Source organism: Neovison vison, chromosome 1, assembly GCF_020171115.1.
Source record: "Neovison vison isolate M4711 chromosome 1, ASM_NN_V1, whole genome shotgun sequence".
In the NCBI taxonomy this organism is placed as follows: Eukaryota; Metazoa; Chordata; class Mammalia; order Carnivora; family Mustelidae; genus Neogale; species Neogale vison.
The window spans coordinates 131131286-131147592 of record NC_058091.1 but is presented as its reverse complement, the minus strand read 5'-3'; the positions used below and the strand labels follow the sequence as shown (position 1 = coordinate 131147592).

General features: G+C 51.2%; 1 protein-coding gene across 1 annotated transcript in view; it reads right to left on the bottom strand.

Annotated features, from left to right (window-relative positions):
* Window positions 1–46: 46 nt before the first annotated feature.
* The window catches only part of BMP6 (bone morphogenetic protein 6), a 150194-nt gene continuing 133933 nt past the window's right edge, over window positions 47–16307 (bottom strand). The window contains exons 3-7 of the mRNA XM_044258620.1: window positions 14466–14614; window positions 13661–13858; window positions 2294–2370; window positions 1413–1523; window positions 47–1316 (exon numbers count right to left, since the gene is read on the bottom strand). Coding sequence (XP_044114555.1) covers window positions 1167–1316; window positions 1413–1523; window positions 2294–2370; window positions 13661–13858; window positions 14466–14614 — 685 coding nt within the window. The 3' untranslated portion in view covers window positions 47–1166. The remainder of the gene's footprint in view (window positions 1317–1412; window positions 1524–2293; window positions 2371–13660; window positions 13859–14465; window positions 14615–16307) is intronic.

Sequence of the window (16307 nt, the reverse complement as noted above, 5' to 3'; positions counted from 1 at the left end):
AATAAATTATACTTTATATTTACAAAAAAGCTGTAAGTGCAAACAGTTTTAGATCATAAATGTATTATTTAATCAGTTTAGTATGAAATTGGCTTCCTAGTACATGATTGTGAAAAAGACACTTTAAAAATACTCTACGATTTCATCTGAGTCTTCCTTTCTACAAGAGAAAACTGGGATTCGGGTTCCTAAGGGCATGCCCATCCAGACCCTCTCCTGGTGGCCCGGGGCGTGGGGGGAGAGGGTCCCTCCCCATTTTGTTTCCTTTGTGGGTTCTAACCCTGCCACCTGGCATGCTGTCGAGGAAAAGGTAAAGAACCACTTGACTGAAAGAGGTGAATTATTAGAGCTGACGTTCCTGGAGTTCACGTGCTTTTCCAAGAGCTATTCCGCTAGAGAAGGGGCGCAGCGCTGGTTTCCTGCAGCACCCGGCTGACCTGCCCCCTGCGGCCTCACCCCAATACCTACTTGCTCTACTGTGGGCACTAGCAAGGAGAACAGCTAATGGGGGCGATGCGGTGTGGAAAGGACATGGTTGGTTTGACCAAAGTAAGTGTATTTTCCCATCGACAGAACTCCAGCGCAAACACTGAGGGCTGGGGCAGAGAGAAAGGCACTTCACACAGCCCTGGGGATGGCCCGGGCTGCTGACCCTGCGTGAGACTGCCCCGCGGAGGCCGGCTGTGAAGAGGGGCGCCCCCACCAATTCCAGTTATCTATACAGACCTACCTCTGACGCTACAGAACGGGCCGATAACTTTAGCCAAGAATACTCTTACTCCTTTAAGATGATTTTCCCTATTGACTCACTAACACCACAAATAGCTTGATCTAAAGCTAAAACTAATTCTGGTGGGCTCTTCTTTTTTTTTGGCGGGGGTGGGGGATCCCTTCCATATTATGTTTCTAAAAAGTTCCCAGACTTCATACTACAGACATCCAAACCCCGCTTCCTGCAGACCAGCATCTACCCACGTTATGTACTGCGTGAGCCAATTCTCCACGAGGCCCTTGAAAATCTTGGGCACTAAGGCACCGGCCAGCCTGGGGCAGCTTCAAAGCTTTGCCTCCCCCTTTGCCGTGCTCCTGCATGTTTTTCTTTTTTTAAGGCAGCTGTCACCTGGGAACCCAAGTCAGTCTCTGTGTCCCCAGCCGCTGGTTTGGAGTCAGTGGCACCCACAAGCTCTGACAACCATATTCCTGTATTTTTTCAAGATGACATTGGAGTTGTCGTCAAAGTAAAGAACCGAGATAGCGTTCAGCTTGGTTGGCGCGCAGCATGGTTTGGGGACATACTCGGGATTCATAAGGTGAACCTGTGGCGAGACAGAAGGGGAAAGGCACCGTCAGAAGCCATGCCTGGTCTTGGCTTGCTGCTGCCTCTAACATGAGAGGGGTCCCTGGGCACTCACCAGTGTCTGCACGATCGCGTGGTTCGTAGCGTTCATGTGCGCGTTGAGTGGGAAGGAGCATTCTCCATCACAGTAGTTGGCAGCGTAGCCCTTGGGTGCGATGATCCAGTCCTTAGGTGAAAGCAAAAGGATACCACATGTGATCAGCATACATTCCTTAGGTCACCCGTGCTCTCAGGAACCCGGTAGAAGGTACTTCTCACATAGGACAGTTGGACAGACAGACCCAGGGAGGCCAAGTGCACATTCCAGTGGCAAAAGCTAGCACGTGAGCCTAGTTCATCTGGCTCCAGAACGCTCTCCCCCTTCCCGGGCCCACAAAGCCTTTGGCTGCTACCCACCTGCTAGGCCTGGAAGCACACCCAAAAGAGCCTCGAGTACGCCCTGTCATCATAATGTCATCTGCATACAGAAACTCGATTTCCTATTACTTGTCACCTAGCATTCACTTCTTATGAACTCGTGGCGGCTCTCAGGTGTGGGCTAACCATTTGCGCTCTTCTAGATGATTCGGGTGAGTCCATTGATAGCCATTGGAGAACTGTTAGATCAGTTTTTCCAACTCTTTCTCAAAACGCAAACGCCAAAGCGCCTCATGGATTTTGGAAGAATGGGGGCAGAGCACTGGGAACTGTGGGAGTGATGCGGAGGTACACGGAACTTGGGCACCTGGCTCCCTGGGAAGGTGTCAGGGTGTGGGGGGTTACACAAGTAGGCTGACCCTTCCTTTGCCCTCCTCCAGAAGCCCAGGCATTCAGAAGAGCTCCCAAGTTCCTTCATGTGGGAATCATCTCAGTCCTAAAGCTCAAGTTCTTCAAGGACAGCCACTGCCATAAAGATGGGAAAGGACCTTAGTCCCTGTTGTGGTCCAGAGAACTCACCTGCCATCCCAGGTCTTGGAAGCTCACATAAAGCTCATGCTTCCTGCAGGCCGTTTTCAACTCACTGCTGTTGTAATCTGTCGGAGGAGATAAGATGCACCCATTAACTCATTCATTCTTCCATTTAAATACGATTGGGAAGCTTTGCCATGGGCCAGGCACTGTAGGAGGCTAATGACGGCCGTGAACAAGACCTCTGAGCAACACAAACATGGGCCCCAAACAGCTCCATCAGGTTCCCTGTGGCTCCCAGATTCTCACTCATGCCCTCTTGTTCACTCTGGGGTGAGTGCTGGGCAGACTGGCACACAAGGTCATTATCAACTTCAAAGGACTCTTGACCAATAGATGGGCAGTGTGAGCCCCTGCTGAATGCAGGGCCTGTGGAGAGGGCACAGCAAGAGGCCCTACAACACCCCCTCGGGCCCTTACTTGGAAGACACTGTATTCATAGTACAGGACAACCACACCAGGCAGGATTCCCTATAATTCACACAGGGCGGGGGTTGTGAGGATAGTTGGGTCAGGAAAGCATCCCGAAGGAAGGGTAACAGAGGGCGCCTAACCAAGAGGGAGTCAGAGACAGAGGGAGACAGGGCAGCAGGGGTTGCTCTCTCTCTGGCATCGGTCTCCAGGCTCACTTCCATGGTTGAGCCCTTTGACCTGCACCAAAGCAGACTCCTAGGCCAGTGGTGTCCTATGAGAGCCTGTTCTAGCACGTATGATGCAGGTGCTACTAAGCTGCCCCAGCCTAGAGGACGGGACGGCCCACGTTCACTGAGGCCAGCTGGAGCAGCTCTTCTGTGAGGTGTCCTCCGCTAACCACCATGGGAAATAGGAAAATAAGTGACATGAGGCTTGCATCCTCCAAGAAATCGGAGAGACGAAGGGGTGGTGTGGGATGTGGACACAACTAACTCAGATAGACAACAGTGTGGGCGCTGTGGGCAAGTGTTATGGAGAAGTCCCACTGGGGGAGTCCAGGGAAGGGTCAGTTAAGGGTGGAAGCCAGAGGAGAAGTGAGTGGTTCTGGTGGAAGGAATTTAAGGATATGTGAAGAAGAACCAATCAGAGGAGGTAAAGCTGTGGAAATGAATGGCCTAGAATGCCAACTAAAATGATGATGTAAGCCTGCAAAGAAAGGGTTTGAGCCAGAGAGAGACATGTTCAGAACCATGATTCCCAAGGATCAACTGCTAGTGATGTTTCAGAGATGAAAAGGAAGCCTCCAGAGGAAGGTTCTTAATCTAAAATGGACTTTGATAGATACAAGAGCCTGAGGTCACATGCATGCCTCCTCTGCCCTTTTTAATCATAGGAGCCAACAAACTACCTAATTGTTTAAAGCCTATTTGCACTAGGTTTCCTGTTACTTGTACTCCTGGGCCTCCTGGCACTGAAGTAATATAGGACACGAAGATCTCGTGAGTGAGGCAAGAGACAGCCAGTACTGACTCAGCTCGGTCACCTGTCTCCCTGAGAGGAGAGACAGGCTAACTTTCTGAGGTGGCTTGCTCATCCCGAGTTTATTCATTTTCCCTTCTTGCCTCCTTCAGCTTGCAGAACAACCCAAGCTATCATTTCAAGTACCCAGAAGACATGACTGCAAAGCCACACTGGAGGGAAATTTTCACAATGGAGGGCACCAAAGACGCTCAGTAAAACACAAACACAAAAACCACCCATGAAGCACCACCCCACAAAGCAAGACGAAAACCTCCTGCTGAAAATAATCCCCCAAGAAAACATCAAGCACACAAAGAAACTATCCCAAAAGTTAGAGTATAAGAAAAAACACAGGGACCACAGGCAAGAATAGTCTCCTGAGTGGGATTACGAAAAAGAATACGTAAAATAATGGAAGAGATAAAATAGGAAACAGAAACCCTGCAACAAGGACATATGGAGAAAAAAAAAAAAACATGATTAAAGAACAGGTGGACATGAAAGGGAACGAAATGGAACTTTATAAAGTTCTACTGAAGGTAGAAATTGATGGATGGGTTAAACATCAGATTAGATACAAATGAAGAGAGGATTAAAGAGCCGAACAACAAATTTGAAGAAACGTCCCCAACTAAAACTCAGAGTGCAGAGGCTCAAGGGCACGACTCCTTCTCTATAAAGAGATAATGGAAGACAGAATGAAAAGGCCAATGAATTTCTGAAGAGAATATTGGGGGAGTAACAACTGAACATTGGGATGTGTGGGAATTTTCTAAAAGAAGAGCAAACATCTTTATATTGGAAAGGCACACTGAATCCTAAGAATAAATAAATTCCGATCCAGCCACCCATGGTGAAAATGTAGTACATTAAATGCGGAGGAATTCTTTTTTTTTTAAAGATTTTATTTATTTATTTGACAGACAGAAATCACAAGTAGGCAGAGAAGCAGGCAGAGAGAGGAGGAAGCAGGCTGAGCAGAGAGCCCGATACGGGGCTCGATCCCAGGACCCTGGGATCATGACCTGAGCCGAAGGCAGAGGCTTTAACCCACTGAGCCACCCACGCGCCCCAGATGCAGAGGAATTCTTTTTTTTTTTTTTTTTAAGATTTTAAGATTTTATTTTATTTATTTGAGAGAGAGAGACAGTGAGAGAGAGAATGAGCGAGGAGAAGGTCAGAGAGCGAAGCAGACTCCCCATGGAGCTGGGAGCCTGATGTGGGACTCGATCCCGGGACTCCAGGATCACGCCCTGAGCCGGAGGCAGTCGTTTAACCAACTGCGCCACCCAGGCATCCCGATGCAGAGGAATTCTTAAACACTATCAGAAGATAAGAAAAATTGCCACAAAGCAACACAAGGCAGATGGACAGTAAACTTCTTTGCAACAAAAATCTACAACATATGATGTTTAATACCATAAGAACGATGCCATCAACCCAAAATTCCATACCCGGCTATGGTGGATATGTTTTTGTGTGGGCTACCCAGCTTCCAAGAACACCTCTCATGTGGAGAAATTCCTAGACAGGTGGGAATCGAGGTCCCATCTCCCATCAGAGGGCTCTTGCCTTTGTCCTCTGGCCACTGAGTACGGGCTCTTCACTTGATTAAAGCCGTGTAGATGCCCCCACCTTTGAGGGAGTGACCCCAAGGGGAAACCGAGAATGGGTGGCATGGCGGCAAGTGTCCCGGGTGATGGCATCCAAACCACATTGTCCTTGTGACCAGGTTGGAGCTGGATCACACCATTCCCTGTTTGGTTCTCCAGTCTTCTTGTTGGTTGGATGGGTTCCTGATATGCTAGTTTTTCATTTTAATTCAAGTCTGCTTCTCTTCTACATAGGGTCTTCACTGGGTCAGTCACTGGGGGGGTAGGGAGTGCAGAGCACAAGGGCAGAAGAGAAGTCACTATCTACAGGCTTGGTGGGCCTGTCTCTCTGATAAGGTGTCTTCTGAGCAGAGACCTGCAGGAATGTTGAGAGCAGGGCAGAAGGCTCTTAGGCGAAGAATATCTGCATGTGGGAACAGTCAGTGCAAAGGCCCGAGTTGGCCTGTTGTAGAACAGCCTGGAAGGCTGCTCCTTGTTCATTAAAAAGCCCTTTCTTCTGTCTACGTGCTGTGCACATGGCTAGTGGACGTTTCCCATCACAGTTTCGTGTGGCTCAGCCCTGCCCACACCCGTGGGGAGAAGAAAGGCAGGAGCTCCCATCCTGGCCCTTCTGACCTCCCTGAAGCCCTCCCTCCCGGCACCTCTTCTTCTCCAGCCAGCTGCAAGTCTGAAGACTCCGTGGCCCTGGTTCCTTGCACTCTTGAAGTTGTTCTGGGTTAGATGATCTGTGATCCTGTCTGGAATTTTCCCTGCCTGACAGCTGGCTTGGGTCTCCACAAAGCAAACATCTCCCCAACTGCCTTCTGTGTGCTGGGGGCCATGATTGGAATCGTTAGCCATGTGAAAGGCAGGAGCTTCTGGGATACCTTTCCTTCCCAGGTTGGAGGACAGGAACAGTGGGATATAATAAGGAATATTATATCCTGGCAGAGCTAGAAAAACCATGCTATTGCCTGACACTTCCAAATCTCGGTTCCCTCCATAGGTTCAGAAAGGGGGCAGCCACCAGAAGACCAACCAAGATGGCCCCAAGAAGTACACAGCTTTTACCTGCACCGACGGTTCCATCTGTGAGCCTCCTGCAAACTGGACTCTCTCAGCACTCAACAGAGAGAACTTTCTCTGCAAGAACAGCTATTTCTTTTGGAGCTAGACACTGGCGTTTTTGTTGTTAAGTAGAGATTGGGGCCAGAGAGAAGAGAGGGAGGGATTCAATTCCCCTGTGTTTCCTCCTACACTTTCAAGCCGCACTTAGGTTTCCTCATGAGTCCACGTTACGTGTGGCACAGAGCGTGTAAATATTTGTGAAGGTCAGTGCTTCTGAAAATACCTGTGTGTGCCCCTCAGGGGCCAGTGCCCTGGGCTCAACAGTGCCCTGCACGGTTTTGTGCTTTTTTTTTAAGGACTGACAGATTGCAGAAAAACATTCTCCCACCCCGGCTCCTTGATACTCGTTTGGATGAATGGTCTGGATAGAGTCAGTGACAGGAAGACATCCGCTTCAGTGGGATAAAGGAAGGCAACATGGCTTTGTCCACATGGGTTCACCAGTCGACAGGAAGGTTGAAAAGAGAAGCCAGATTGCTGGACAGAAGGAAGCAAGCCACCAGCCAGCCAGAGCAATAGGCCGGAGGCTGACACCAACATCCTCAAGGGCAACGGTCCTCCGTCTGACTCACAGGTGGCCCCGGGCCCACCCCAGGAGACTCACTAGGGAGTGGGAGCCCCCTTCAGACCCTCAGGCCAGAGTCCCTGGAAACGAGTTCCCTGGTCTGGTCTGGGACCCGAGACATGTTTTTCAAGGAATCTGACTTTTTCCAAGTTGAACACAGAAATTACAGTCTGGCTTGCACTCATTCCATGGGATTCTTTGGCCCAGAGCAGAGGGCAGGACAAGAGGGACTCAGGCCCAGCCCGACCAGGCCCCAGGTGGCCATCCTGAGTACCTGGACGAGCACGGCCCCACCGCAGACAGGCTGGGGCACAAAAAAATATGGTTACCTGGTGGCAAAATTGAACAATCATAAAAGGCCCCGGGATTCATTTCTCCCATAACCAGATACGGGCCGCTCCCTAGTTTACTTTCAAACAGGAGAGATACATTTTTCCCTCGCCATAGATTCTCAGGCTTTGGAAGTGTCAGAAGCCCCACGCTGGGGGAAAGGGAGCCCCTTTAAAGCCCCAAGACAGCCCTGCCCGTCTTTCCCCTAAGTGAAGAGCCCTTGCCAAAACCCTACAGGCTCTGTCCTTAGAGAGGCGTGGACAGGCAGAGGTGAGGACCAGGAGTAGAGCAGGGGCAGGGAGAGGCAGGGCGGGGTGGGGCGTGAGGTGGGGGGAGACAGGCTTCAGTGCACGGTGTGTTCTTCTAACACTTGGCCAAGGGAAGTCTGCATCTCACCCAGGCCTTCTGGACCACTAAACCAGTAGTACCGAAAGTATCACATCCATTCCCACTGGCCAGACGAGCGGCCAGAGCCACCCTGTCCGCCCTGGCCGCTGACACCTGCACGGGGTGGGGCCTCCACCCTCCGGCTGGGGCGTGGCCCCTGCTCCGCCCACACCTGGGGGACGGAACTCTCCTGGGGCTCCACCGGCAGGTCCTTATCTGCTGTCTCATCATCTCATCGCGACCAAGGTCGGAACAGCTCACGGGTGTGGGGAACCAACAGGGAATGAGCTGTGTGGAGGCAGGCTCACCTGGCGTCCCGTGGTTGGATCACCTGCCCTGTCCCCGCACTTCTGACACTACTTCATTCCCGCATCCGAGAGTCCCGCTGGGAGGGAATGGGGGTGGGTGGGCGGCTGGAGGCCGGTGGTGCGGTGGGGCCGACCAAACACAGCTCTTCACTCACCCACTGGCCGGGGCTTGGCCCCTTCTTCCGGCCCATGGAGGCCCCCGCTTCACCGTCCAGGGTCTGTCTTACCTCCTCGCTGCCCCACTGTCCCCCGGCTGCAGCCTTGTGTACCGCACATCTGATCTGCCCCCAATAGGAGGGGCACATCCCATCCAGCATTCTTGGCACCCGCCCTCCTGAAATGCTGTGCACGCAGTGGAGCGCGAAGGAGCTGTAGGCTCCCCAGAGGCTGGCTTACTTCTGCAGAATGGCTCCCAGGAATGAAATACACAGTCTCAGGAAAATGAATATGGCTCGAGGGCGACCATCGGGGGAAGGAGGGCAGAGAAAGGACAAAGTCAAGGCAAGCACAAGAAACCAGGTGAGAGGGAGGAAGGATGGAGGGAGCAGGCCAGTGGCGACCTTGCCAGCCGAGGTTTTCTGCAGAGGAGCAGGGCCTTCCTGAGCCCTGGCTGTAGTCTTCCCAGAGCAAACTTGTTTTCTAGAGAAAACAATTCACTACTCTGATTTCCCTTCTCTCCGAGAATGATGGGGCCAAGTACAACACCCAGCTGTTAAAAGGGCACCTTCGTCTTCACGGATCGCTCTGTACTTCCCAGCCTTCTCAGCCCGTCTCATCTCTCCCCATCAACCCACCGAGTCAACATGGCCATCGAGCCTATGCTGGAGAATGCCCAGCTCCTCGCGCCCTGGACACTGTGGAACAACAGGAAGGTTTTGAGTTCTGGTGTCAGGAATCTCATCAAATGTTGAGGGGCGGGGAGCTGGATTTTCAGAATCTAGATTTCGTTTAGAACCTGTATGGCTGGACTGAGAGGCAACAGGGAGGTCCTGTTCTTTTGTAGGGCTGGGATTTCAAGATCTGCTGCTTTGTGCTAAATTGGGTGGACTTTGGCCTCTTCTCAGCCTTTATCTTAAATATCAAAGAATACAGAGATTACAGGCCCCTGGGTGGCTCAGTGGGTTAAAGCCTCTGCCTTCGGCTCAGGTCATGATCTCAGGGTCCTGGGATCAAGCCCTGCATCGGGAATCTCTGCTCAGCAGGGAGCCTGCTTCCCCCTCTCTCTGCCTGCCTCTCTGCCTACTTGTGATCTCTGTCAAATAAATAAATAAAATCTTTAAAAAAAAAAAAGAATACAGAGATTAAGTGTCTTGAAAACAGACAGAGGCTTCTCTCAAAGACCGATCACCAAGACTCCCCATACTTTAAGTACCTCAGCTCTCCCTGTTCCCTCCTAGACTGAGTCTCCTGCCCCCAGCACCCTCTCGGAAGTTAGTGGCTGTTGGTGAATTATTCAGGCCTCTTACAGCTCCTGTTTACGCCTGTTACTGCCTTTCAGCATTATTGGCTATTAGCACATTCATAAGGGGTAAACCGAGGGATGGGGTAGAGGGAACCTATGACTCCTTGATAACTTTAATACCAAAGGAGCTTAATGGCGAATGAGAGTCGAGTATTATAAATACGGAGCTTGAAATGATTCTAACTGTTGGATCACGAACACCATGACTGTCCACCACAGCTGTGGGGAATTAAGATTTGCTTTCATTTAGAAAGCCCTGAACAAGCCTCTACCTCTTGACCAAGACATCTGGAAGCCAAGCTGCAGGCCCTAAAATTTTAATTTAAGATGAAAAATGACAAATGACAACTCCCAATTCCTTTGAAGAATGATAAACAGCTAACTCAAAACCCTGACCCAGATCCATTCTTCTCAAGCTCTGGATTTCCCCAGAGGGTCAGCCCCCTCAGTCTTGGCCTGCCAACCCACGGACGCACATGCTGTCCTCGTGGGGACACCTGTCAGCAGCTACAAGGCTAAATAAAAATTGATCTGTCAGAAGGAGTCCCCCAGCCTACTGACTGGAGTTCCCTGAGACCTACAGCAAGATTTCGCAGTCATCATAAAGTTCCCAAACCACTGTTTGGCAAATGATGAGGTCTGATTGCCTTTCTTTGGCTGGAAGCATATTCAATGGTCCTGATGGCGAAGTTCAAGAGATAGAAGACCTGAGCCATCAACAAGGTCAAGAGCTTATCTAAATGTACCAGAGCCACACTGTCCCCACTAGGATCCTTAAAGACACATGTCTGGGTGGGTAGGAAAGAGGCAGACGGAGCAAGGACTCTGCAGTGCTAACACACAGCATCGGCAGCCACAAAGGACTCCTTCCAAAGGACAGGCAGGGTCACGAGGACTTGCTGGTTTACAGATGGTTGGCAGAGGTGCACGGTGGCCACAAAAACATCAAGGATGAAAGAGGCCAGAAGGACGTCTAGCTTTACAGGAATTGTTAAAAGTGGCAGAAAAGCTCCCAAACTGTCATCTGCCTAAACAAAGAGCAGTTCCAACTCACAGTGCTGGCAGCCAGCGGGATGACCTGACAGAGAACCCCAGACTCACCAATGGACTTGACATGGCATTACTGCCTTCCTCCGCAGCCAGGTCTTGGAAAGATCCTGGGAAATCAGCTTGATTGGTAGCTTGACAGCCACCCCCGCCCCCAAATGGAACCATCCCTCAAGACCATTTGCACACAGCCCTGATGAAGAACCAGGTGTCACAGGCCCCCCTGAAGATGAAGCAATGGACCCCGAGAGAAAGCTCCTCTTGAACAGAAGTAACCAGAAAGACCAGCACGTGAGAGCTAACAGACCCAAGGGCAGTTGGCTGGTAAAAGTGGAGGCTGAGAAAGAACCTGCTGGATTCACTGGAATCCCTATCAGGGCTATGCAGCCCACAACCTGGACCATGACTCTCAAAACATGTGCAAAAGTGATAAACAATACTGTCCAGATGACATCCAAGCCCACTGGAGAAGGGCAATGCAGCCAACATCCATCATTTGCTGGGAGCAGACAGCTGCAGAGAAGCGAGGGCCAGTGAAAACCGTCCAGGGTGCCTTCGATCCAAACCCACACTTTGGTGCATGTGTTTGCAAAGTCCGGCTTCAAGGCCAAGTACAGATGTGAGAGCAGATTCTGGTGGGTGGTAGGGAAGGTGGAGGGACGCAGGCACTTGGCCTCTCCCTCGTGGTGGACTTGCCCACCGGCCCAGGCATCTGCAGCTCGGTTCCAAAAATAGCCCCGTATTTCCCTGCCATGTTTCACCCTGATGACAGGCAACTTGATGGATTATGTTCCCTTCTTTGCCCAGATGCAGGATGGTCTCTGATGGGCCTCCGGTGGCTGTGATTTTGATGGAGAAATATTAATTCCCAGGGAACACTGTGGAAGAAGGGGGGCAGCAGAGGCCCAGGAATCTCCTCTTTCCAGAAGATCGACAAAGGAAAAGTCCTGCCTGGAGTCACACCAGAGATGACAACGTTTTGTCTTGGACGTATCTACCCGGTCCGTGGAGGCCCGGCAATATCCGGTCCCATGGTGGCCTGGAAAGAAGGCACAAATGGGATGACCCATCTCTCTGGGGAGCCAGGCTTCTCTCTGGAATTCTCTTCTCCAGAGTCCTTTTCCGTTGTCTGTCTGCTCCCATTAATGGCAAAAATAAGTAAGGTAGAAAATACCAAATATAGAAAGTAGCTCTTCAGTGGGCCTACCCTGACCAATGTCTCTGGCCTGAGAAAGGGTCTCTGAAGCCAGAAGAGTGAGGAAGACCCTTCCTGGTAAATACTCTCTCAGTCGTGGCAGAGGTGGTGGTGGGGGGTGTTTCTGGGCCTTTGCACAGGTGAGGCGAGAGGTAGCTGTCATGAACTCTTCTGTCCTAGCACCCCCGGAAGGAGCAAAACATATTTGCAAATACTGGGTTGGGAGGTGGAGGTGGGACACTTGCCTCTTATTACACTTGATCAACTTTAAGGCTCACGTTGAATTGAGACTTATCAAACTGGGGGAAAAAATGCGGAAAGGGACTCAGAAGAGAACAACTGGATGACACGGGTAAAAATCAAAATCAGAGACATGTCTTCCCAATTACAAGATCTGGTGTGTGTATTTGGGGGAAGGGGTGATGAATAAATCAAGTGAAATTTCAATTTTAAAAAAGCAACCCACATTTTAAGAGCTGCCTTCATGTCTGGGGCCCCAGCACCAAAGTGACCACAGTGCATTAATGAATTGAAGCCTACCGCCAGCCGTCCCCGTCATCACGCCCTGAAGGAAAACACGGAGCAAACTTCCCCTGAAGAGAATAAAGGAAAGCAATCACTTCTTCTTCTTTTTATTTTTATTTTTATTTTTTTAAAGCCCAACTGTTTCTAGTGGTAAATACAGGAACACCCACGATGTGCCATGCGCTCTTCCAAGAAACACCAGGATGACAAAAGCAGCAAAATGTCACCTCACGCTGGGTGGCAGGTCCTCGAGCCCCCCAGCTGAGAGCCTCGTAAGAGAAATGACTTATTAAGTCAGAACCTAAAATGGAGATGCTTCTTTGCAGCGAGAGGTTGAGTACCCGGGGAGATGGTCTTTCGGAGAATGCCACCAGCAAGGGAAAACAGAAGAGACGGCGAGATTCCTAACACCACGTGAGCCCATGGATCTAGCCAGGCCTAAAGCTAGCCCCTTCGACCTCCTAGTTCACGAACCAACGACATCCCTCAGAGCGGGTTGTTTGAGCGGACCTCCTGTCCCTGTCAGCCAAGAGCACTGACCAGTACGAGTCCCTCTTACGCAAGTACACAAAGTGGGTTTGTATGCCACAACCTCCCAGGCATCACACCAACTAGAAGAAAATCTGGGTGTTCTCAGGATCTTTATGTGAATGAAAGAGGAGTTGGAGAAATCCTTATCAAATGGAAGGGTGCTCTTCCGGAAAACCAGACACTCAAGACATCGCTAGCCGGCAGACTCAGTCCCCAGAGAACAAAGGTCCCCGCTGACGGCCCTAGGAACTCTGCTAGATAATTGGTGGCCACAATGATGCACCTGTGAGCCTTTGTATTTCTGGGCAGAAGCCGTTGGGCTGACATCATCAACATGTCCTTGTTCTCACTGAGGCCCATGCATCCCCCCAACCCCGCCCAACTCCCCCGGCTTCCCTGTCGGGAGCCACGCTGGCAGAATAAGAGCAAAATGGCGCATGCGCTTTGAGAAACTAGATGTGATTGGCTGACAGCTTATGTAAGAGGTGCATGAACACTGCGGGACCCTTAGGTGGTGGAAGGGAATGATCATGCCCGCGCTGCATGATAGGGCTGCTCATTGGCTGTTACAAACCATATATATGTGCGTGAACTTCCGTGTAGGGGAGGAGCGCGGGGCCCCGGGAGCGGTGGACCAGCACGGGTTCCGGCGCTGCGGCGCGGTCCAAGCGGCGGAGACCCCCGGGGCCCCAGACGGGGCTGCTTCAAGCGGGGCGTCCCAGGGACAGGGCTGCCCCCAGATCGTGGCGCAGGAGAGCGCAATAAAGAAGCTTGCCACCCTGTGTGCCCCCGGGTCGTTCTTGATGGTGAGAGCGACACTTCCCGAGAACATGGGCTCCACCCAAACCTACCGGAAGCGCTGGAGACCCGGGAAACATCTTGGGACTGGGTGGAGCGATTGCGGCTCTGCTGTCGGCGCCTCCCGGGGGCTGACCTCGTGGTGCGCACGTGGACCTCGCTGACCTTGAAGAAGGCCACCATGAAGGGCTGCTTGTCATAAGGGCCGTCTCTGCCCACCAGGCCTGCCGCTCGAGGGTTGATGGTGAGTCCTTGAATGCAAAGACATGGCTGTCTTTATTGCCTGGAAACTGCCTGGCCACCCAACTGCCCGTCACAGAGTGAGCATGAGGGCAGCGCCCTACGCATGCTCAGAGCACTATCAAAATACTCCTTCCGAAGTTACGTGCATCAAAGCAAGGAGGGAACTCCCAGGCCTCCCATTCCCCATACATTTTGCCCTACACAACCATTCTTCCTGCTCATGTGCCTCCCAACCACTTGGGGAATGGACTGAGTGTGCCCCGTCTGAGGTCTGGTGTGGGGACCTGGCCTGGCAGCTTTGGTGCCACAGGAGGAGGGGGTGCTGGCGGAGTTCTCGTGCAAACTTGCCCCCTACCCAGTGGTGAGAATGCAGACAGGGTCTCCCCTTGCCCCTGCAAGCCATCTTCCCATAGTGGCCCCTGGAACTCATATCACCTACTATCTCCAAGTCCTTCCTGCAGGCCTCTGGGAGAGATCTTGCTTCCTAGTAGTAGTTACGAGAGAACAGTAAGTGAGGGCATCCCGGAGCCGTGGTCTCCCTCAGAAACCAGAGTTCTACTGTAAGTGTCGCAAATGGAATGGATAAGCACTGTTCACTGGTTCTGGCAAACTTACCATCCCGAGTCACCACGCTCAGCTGAAGCCCCATGTTGTGTTGTGGGGTCACGACCCACAGATTGCTAGTGGCCGTGATGTCAAATTCCAGCCAGCCTTCTTCTGAGGCCCACACCACGCGGGTATCCAACAAAAATAGGTCAGAGTCTCTGAAAGGAAGAAAAGATGGCTTGGTGAGGCACACACCACCCCCTCGGCCCATCCTCTCTGTCCTGCCTTGGCGTTAGAATGAAAATGTCGATGTCGGATCGGGTCCACCCAAGAGACACCACATATGGTACCCGGCTGTGGCTCTGGCTCATGGGACACCCAGGACACATGCATGACTCAGTGTGGAGAGGCATATGTGCTAGGGAGCAGCCCAGACCAGAAATGAGTCTTCTCCCAAGTCTAGGTGGATCCCTCAACTTCGTCAAAGGCCTTGCTATGGCTGTGCCTGCCGAGTCTTGCTGGGGAATAAGGAAGGAGGTCGGGGGAGGGGGGCACTGGAGGGAGGGCTGGAGGAAGAAAGAAAGTCATACTACTGCTTACTTAATGGCAAACAAACTCTAAAAAGGGAGCAGGGCAGGGAGCAGGCATGAGAAAAAGGATTAGGAAAATATTAAAATAGGATTCGTGAGCAAAAAAAAAAGTGGTGGCTTTATTCCTTTTTTTCTTTTTGTAAAATGAGGATCTGACAACCTTCACATGTTAATTCCTGTGAAATAAAAAAGAGAAACAAGAAGCCACATCGTATTTGTGGCTAATCATCAGATCCTTGCTTTTAATTAAGGCCTTTGAGCGGTCCATGCTGTGTGCGGGCTCCTCTCTCGTGGGGATGGGGTAGCCATGGGTGGATGTTGAGTGGTTTTAAAGTTCATCCCAGGGGCGCATGGGTGGCTCAGTTGGTTGAACGTCTGCCTTTGGCTCAGGTCATGATTCCAGGTCCTGGGATTGAGCCCCACATTGGACTCCCTGCTCAGGGGGGAGCCTGCTTCGCCCTCTGCCCCTCACCCTACTTGTGCTCTCTCTCAAATAAATAAATAAAATCTTTAAAAAAATAAATAAACATGTGCAGGAGTAGCACATGTGGAACTTAAAAAAAAACCAAAAAAACAAAAAACCCTCATCCCAGCACAGATAGGAGCCGTGGCTGGGGTCTGTAGGCAGACTCAGAATCCATTCCTTCCACTGGGCTTCACAGGGAGTAGTTATATTATATCTTTGTTTTTGGTTCTGTTTTACAGTTTTCAGCTAACGGAACCCTAGGACTCGCAAGAAGATGGAGTGTGGGTTTCTTCCCGCTCCCGCACACGTGATGATACAGCAGTGTCCGGAGATGGTCCCCTTCGTGTGTTTCAGGAACTCTCTGAATCTGAACTGACATCCCAGGGTCACGGACAGGAAATGGCAGGGAATTCCCAGGGCAGGGCAGGGCAGGGCACCATTTGGGCCATGGGAAGATTCAAATCCTCTAGTGCCATCTTTTACAGGAATGAAAGTTTACCAGAACACTGCATTTAAGACGAGCAGTGTGTACTGAAACTGGGTACAGGGCACCTGGGTGGCTCATCTGGTTAAGCATCAGGTTGTGATCCTGGGGTCCTGGAATCAAGTCCCACATCGGGCTCTCGACTCAATGGAGAGTCTACTTCTCCCTCTGCCTCCCCCTCCCTATCTCTCATGAATAAATGAATAAAATCTTTTTTAAAAAACCACAAAAATTGGTTATAAAGCACTTTCATGCGCTCTGCTTTCCTTCTAAAAACCTGAAAGTGGGTCGAATATCATGATCCCCATTGTAGGGCTGGGGACTCACGCAGACTTGAGGTTGCAACCGTGTGACTACGGTTAAAAGCTAGT